Genomic DNA, 6,086 nt, shown 5'->3' with positions numbered 1-6,086 from the left:
TCGGGCGCCGGTGGGACAGAGGGGGTAGGCAGTTCCCTTCCCTCGAGAAGGCTGTGGTAACGGGGCCTAGAAGAGGTGGGGTGCGAAGCCGGGGGCAACAGAGCCCTCGTGAGAGCCGCGGGCAGGAGACGTGGGCAGCCCTGCCTGCTGCAGGCTCTGGTGGTTCAGGGGGGTGTGGGAGGCCGGGGCTGGCCCTGTCACGGGGCTGGGACAGGTCTCTAGTACGCAGCGACTCTCCCCCTCTTTGAGTCCCGCAAGCCTGGAGGAGAAGCAATTCCTCCCCTCCAAGGGCGTTGTGCCACCTCCCACCGCTCGCCAACCGAACTCCTGGTAGTCCCCGGAGGTCCGAGACGACTGCGAGGAGCAGGCGCTCTGTGGTCCTTCTCACCAGTCCCTTCTTTGCAGGCACGGCTGCCGGACGGTCATCGCAAGCCGGAACCTGCAGCGAGTGTCGGAGGTGAGTCCGTGGGCTCCGGCGGCAGTAGGGAGAGCCGTGGACGGCTAGCAATCCTTCTGCCCTCTGCACTGGATGGAACTGGGAGCCCCGGGGTGGTGCAACAGGAGAAATGGCTCACCCGTGCTACCCTGTCTTCTCCCGGCTCTGAGTGCTCTGGCAGCAGCAGGGAGCAGTGATGGGTAGGATGGGTGCGGGTTTAGGGTTGGCTGCACCTACCGCATCTCGCAGTAGGGCTCAGTTACTTGTGGAAATACCTTCCTCCGCCAGTTTTGGGAGAGTCTGTTCCAGGTATCGCATCGCCTTTTCGTTGATGAGACAGAGAGAAACAAACCGCGGTGAAGGTTTGTCAGCAGGGAAGTGGCAGAGCCCAAGGTCAAACTTAAATGTCAGCCTCGAGCAGGGCAAGGCCCCCTTGTCCAAGGGTTACGTGGGTTGAGGTGGGTACTCTGAGCCTCAAAATCTCAGTTATATTGCACCTTGAGATGGAGGGTAGGATGCGGGTCTGGAGAGCGGTGACTGAAGAAACTGTATTAGACTGTAGCTACCCTGTGGACGGCTGGGCAGAACAAACAGCCACCCCTGCGTGTCTGACCCCGGGCTGGAGTTTGGCCGATCACAGTTTCCGTTCCTCACCGTGGCTTGTGCCGTGGTCTGAGGCTGAAAGCGGCTGAGAGCGAGCTTTGCGGTAGCTGTGCGTGGAGTTCACTGAAATACAGCAAAGATCAAAATGGATGCTTGGGAGTGAGCTGGCATGACCCAGCTGCCTCCTGGAGGGGGTTAGTGCTGTCACTTCGCATTCCCTCATGCTCGCGTAACGGAAAACAAGCTGCAAAGCTCAGCAGCTTTTTAGTCCTCAGGGGCTGGGGTCTTCTGAGTACACAGGGACTGCTTTCCCAGGCTCTTGACGCTCGGCGTACGTGTGTGCTAGTCGGGGCTCAAAGCTTCTCACGGAAGGGCCCCGACGAGCCTGAGCAGGAACGTGGTGTTGTGCAGGGTGTTGTGCAGGGTTGCCGCTGAATTTGCGCGTCCCCTGCGCTTAGTTTGCTGAGGGGAGTCATGTTCTTAACGAGCGCCTCGGGGGTGGTTTGCGGCAGAGGCTGAGCGGCAGAGCTGGCCGGCTCTGCCTGGCGGGCAGAGACCCCGGCAACTGCTGGACTGTGTTTGCCCTTTTGCCTGCTGACGTTTTTTGGATCTAAAGGTTAATTACGTCTAGGCTCATGCCAAAAACGCCTTGTTGGGGTCCAACCTTTGTACTTGCCCTGCAGAGATGTCGCTCGGCATGTGCTGTGTCGATGACGGGCCACAGAGGTAACTGGGCTTAACGAGTTGTGGCCTCAGGGCCAGCCTGGCATTCGCTTGGGATACAACTTGCAGGAGCTTTCTCTGGCTACCCCAGGGCTTTAGCTGCAGGGTGCTGCCGGGCTGAAGCTGGCCGTGTTTAGGCAGGTCTTTCCCCTGCCCACAGCGTTTGCCGTCTGCTGACAGGGACGTGGCTCCTGCCTGACTTCTCGCTCGCCTGTTACGAGGTCTGGGTCTAACCCTTGCTGAAGGAGAGAGTCCCAGAAAGAATCTTACCTCTTTCCCTCCCCCCCCCCCCCCCCTTTTTTTTTTTTTTTTTTGCAGGCCTCTAAAAATCTGGTGGCGGCTACGGGCCAGCAGTGCCTGCCTCTGTCCATAGATGTCAGGCAGCCCCAAACCATTGTGGCAGCGGTGGATGAGGCACTGAAAGAGTTCAAGCGGATTGACATCCTCGTTAACGGTGAGCTGCTGGGGCAGGCGGAGGGAAGATCTGGCACAGACTCGCTGCTAGGAAGGGCATTTTCCTGCATGGGGGTTGTGTTTGCCTAGTGTCTGGCTTGTGCAGCTTTGGCCTGGGAGCATCTGGGCAGCCCCTGGGAGCGCAGAGGGGATGGGCTCAGAGGAAGCAAAGGCCTGTTCTTAACGCGTGGCCACCCGATCATCCCTGCTCTCGCTGCACCAGCACCCTCCTGCCCTCAGGCTGGCCGTGCTGCTTGGCACCCAGAGCCACAAGCTGTTTATCCCCTTATCAGGGCTGTTTCCACGTGCTCTCCAGTCTACCCAAACAGTATCGCTCACCGTCCCTCTCGCAGAAGTGCCCTGAACCTGCCTGATCTCTCCTGGCCCAGTCCTGACTGTGGCCCCGGCTGCTTGTTCTTCAGGTGCTGCAGGAAACTTTCTGTGCCCAGCCAGCGCCCTGTCCTTCAACGCCTTCAAAACAGTGATAGATATCGACACCATTGGCACCTTCAACACCTCCAAAGTCCTCTTTGAGAAATATTTCCGGGTAAGTGGAACCAGAGCCAGAGGACTCGGTGGGGAGGCTCCTGGTAGGCAGGGGGTTAGTGTCAAACACACCACACTTTGCTCCTGAGAAATTCAAGGAAGTGTGGAAGGAAGAAGGGACCACAGCACCCGTGTACCCAGGGCTGCGCTGCCGGGCCTCTGCCACCCACCCTGCTCAGGTCCAGTCCGTTCCCTCCCAGGGATGGCAGTCCCTGTGCCGGAACTGGGAATCCTGCCTGTCCCTAGCCCTGGGGCTTTTGACTGTTGTGGCACCTTCCCACGCTCTGCCACCTCCCGGGGAAGAAGCTGTGAACAGCTGCTCCTTTTCCAGCTCCTCTGCTTTCCCTCGGCCTTTGCCTGTCCCCTGCATCTCCTGCCTCTCTGGAAGGGCCCCGCTGGCTGCCCCGGCTCAGCGAGGCCGTGTGAGCAGTGCTGCCCCAGTGATGGGTTAGCAACGCAGAGGTGGCAGTGCCCAAGGGTGACCGTCCCTCCTAGCCCAGCTCTCTTGTCCCACCACTCCCCTGCGTGACCCCTTGTGCTGCTCCCTGCCTAACGCCACGTCTCCTTTCCTTCCCCAGGACCACGGTGGGGTCATCGTTAACATCACGGCAACCCTGAGCTACCGAGGGCAGGCCCTCCAGGTGCATGCTGGTACTGCTAAGGCTGCCATAGGTACCTACACGCTCCTTGCTGGGGCTCTGTGAGCTGTGTGGGGCCAGTAAGGAAGCCGGTTCTTCCTGAATATTGGGATGGGAAGATGTCCTTGGGAGAGGCGAATATGAATCGGTGTGGTTACTGCGTGCCTGGGTTTGGGGTGAGGCTCTTCTCTCCCCCAGGGCTCTTCTAGGGCCCTTTGTTCTTGGCCAGTCTCCTGTGGCTTTTTGCCCCCCCTGCCCCCCAAAAAGTTACTGGACTGGCTCTGCTCTCCATTTCTTATTCCTGTTGTAATCCCTTCCCAGATGCCATGACCCGTCACCTTGCTGTGGAGTGGGGACCCAACAACATCCGAGTGAACAGCTTGGCGCCGGGCCCCATTACAGGCACCGAGGGCTACCGGCGGCTGGGTAAGGCAGCCTGGGGCTCCTGTCCCTGCCTCGGCGGTGGCTTGCTGGCATCTCTCTGGGAGGGGACTGTGATGGACCACCAGTGCCATGCAGCTCGTGGGGCATGTGATGAGGCCGGGGCTGTTGCTGCTGGGCACGGCTGTCCTGCGACTCGGCTGGCACATCTCTTTGGGAGAGCAGCCCTTCCCGCACCCTCGGTACCTCACAGGGCACCGATTTTTCTCTGTCGAGTGGCAGCTTTTTGTGCTCTCGACACCACGATGTAACGTGCTCCCCCAAAGCTCAGCCTGACCAGCTGCCTTGCCTGATGCTTCAGGTCTTGCAGTCTGTCAGCGGAGCGCCGGTTCAGCCCTGGAGGCTGGGAAAGCTCTCTGAGGTCCTGTCTTGAGCTCACACATCCCGCTGCTGGGCTTGACCTCCTCTCTTCTCAGGCCTTTGTCCCTGGACTGTCCCCAGGGCTGTGCCAGGATCTCATCTAGGTTCCCCGGGGCTCTCAGCAAGCCCCATGCAAGCAGCGCTGCAGTGTCTGGCAGGCAGTGGTGGCGGGCGGGTGGTCCCGTGGTCCTAGCTGACTCTTTCTTCTACCACTCTTAGGTGGGAAGTTTGCCGAGGAAGCAAGCCAGTTCGACATGATCCCGCTCCAGCGTGCAGGGAACAAGACGGAGATCGCCCACAGCACGCTGTACCTGGCGAGCCCCCTCTCCTCCTACATCACGGGCACCACCCTGGTCGTGGACGGCGGGAGCTGGCTGACCTCTGCCAACAACTTCCCCGCCTTGCTGGGTATTGCTTCATCCTCTGCTAAACTCTAGGTGACGTGCATTTCCCCCTCCGTGGGATTAGAGCAGGGCTCGTGTCAGAAACCCTGTTGCCCTGTGGTATAGGGGCATGGCTGCCATAGCAGCGGGTATGGCGTTACCTTCTTCAGGTGCCTTGGTCATCTCGTACCCGTATCAGGCTCTGCCCCTCCTGAGGCAGCTGCGTGGCACATACTGTGGTGGGGAAGATGCTGGGTGTGAGGGCAGCCAGCCCAGGTCTCGACTTGGCAGCGCTTGTTCTCAAACCTTCCTCTGCTTTTGGGAAGGTGGAGCAGGGTCACCCCCCACCCTGTTGTCAGAGCAGGCACAGAGCAACGTGGGGAACATCTCCGAGTCCTCGTGGACGGGTCCTAGGGGTGGCTTGGGAAGGGCAGGAGAACTTGCTGGGTTTTTCCTCTGAGCCTGCGGTTGACATGGTACCTCTTGTCGTTCCTGCTGGAGGATGCTTGTCTGGACGCCTCTGAGTGTCCCCTGAAGCGACGTGACGCCCCTTTTCTGTGCCCCACCAGCAGGATTGGGCACAGAGAGTCCTGACAGCCTCTGCCTCCCCTTTCTTCCTTGCATGAGTTACTGCAGCGTGTCTTGTGTTGCGGTTGAATCGCACGCAGGACTCATGTCGGCTGCGTATGTCTGCAGAGGTGGGAAGGGAGCTGGCGCCTGGTTACTGGGGCCTGGCGCTTTTTGGGAGAGGGGTCTCCTTTCTTCCCCTCTCCCCCTGCTTGGGTCCTGCCTGGCAGCCTCTGTGAGCAGGGCAGGCCCAGGCAGGACTGTGTACCCACCTCCGTGCTGTCTTGCAGATTTCTGGGCTGCAGGAGCAAACAAAAATCAGTGACGGACAGCCTGGGATTGACCGATGGACGGAAACGCGACCGAACACTGCTGCTCTGGGACATCTCGGGGTGACGTCTCCCAGAGTCGGAGCCGATAGCTGCCGCCTCTGATCAGCGACTGGTGGTGGTGGTGACGCTGCTGATCCTGCGTCCGCCTGGGGGAGGGAGCACCGGGGGTGCTGGGTGGGGGGCAAGCCCACCCTCGTTCTGTGCCGCTACTTTCTTCTGAGCTGACGTGGCTGAGGGTGCAGGGACAGCGCGGGGCGTGCAGGCTGTGATGTTCACTGTCAGTTTGTGTCTCCCTCCAAGTTGCTCTCCTGGCCTTTCCCGAGTCCCCGGCAGTGCCGCCCATGGATATCCGTCCTTGTCCTCCCCTCTCCCCCATCTCAGCCCGAGAGCTGCCCAAGACCCCCAGAAGCAGCTCCTTTTTTGGGAGGGGGGAGTAGTTCAGCCCGTCTGGGGTTGAGATCGGCCTTCGTGCTGGGGGCAGCTCGGGCTTGGCAGCAGTAGCTGGCGGCTCTTGGAGGGGAAACAAGGACCAAGCTGGCCCCTGGCAGGGGGAAACGGCCCCGTCCCCTTGGGGGGGGGGGGGGGGGGGGTGTCTCGGTTGGGG

The 6,086-nt window shown here is 60.5% G+C and overlaps 1 protein-coding gene across 1 annotated transcript in view; it reads left to right on the top strand.

Annotated features, from left to right (window-relative positions):
* DECR2 (2,4-dienoyl-CoA reductase 2) overlaps window positions 1–6,053 on the top strand; it is a 7,391-nt gene extending 1,338 nt beyond the window's left edge. Inside the window, exons 2-8 of the mRNA XM_019471565.1 lie at window positions 335–457; window positions 2,081–2,216; window positions 2,638–2,762; window positions 3,340–3,433; window positions 3,721–3,825; window positions 4,420–4,608; window positions 5,441–6,053. Coding sequence (XP_019327110.1) covers window positions 335–457; window positions 2,081–2,216; window positions 2,638–2,762; window positions 3,340–3,433; window positions 3,721–3,825; window positions 4,420–4,608; window positions 5,441–5,475 — 807 coding nt within the window. The 3' untranslated portion in view covers window positions 5,476–6,053. The remainder of the gene's footprint in view (window positions 1–334; window positions 458–2,080; window positions 2,217–2,637; window positions 2,763–3,339; window positions 3,434–3,720; window positions 3,826–4,419; window positions 4,609–5,440) is intronic.
* Window positions 6,054–6,086: the final 33 nt, after the last annotated feature.

Source organism: Aptenodytes forsteri, unplaced genomic scaffold (assembly GCF_000699145.1).
Source record: "Aptenodytes forsteri isolate BGI_AS27 unplaced genomic scaffold, ASM69914v1 Scaffold26, whole genome shotgun sequence".
Lineage (NCBI taxonomy): Eukaryota > Metazoa > Chordata > Aves > Sphenisciformes > Spheniscidae > Aptenodytes > Aptenodytes forsteri.
The sequence above is the reverse complement of the archived record's forward strand: the minus strand, read 5'-3'. Positions and strand labels throughout refer to the sequence as shown.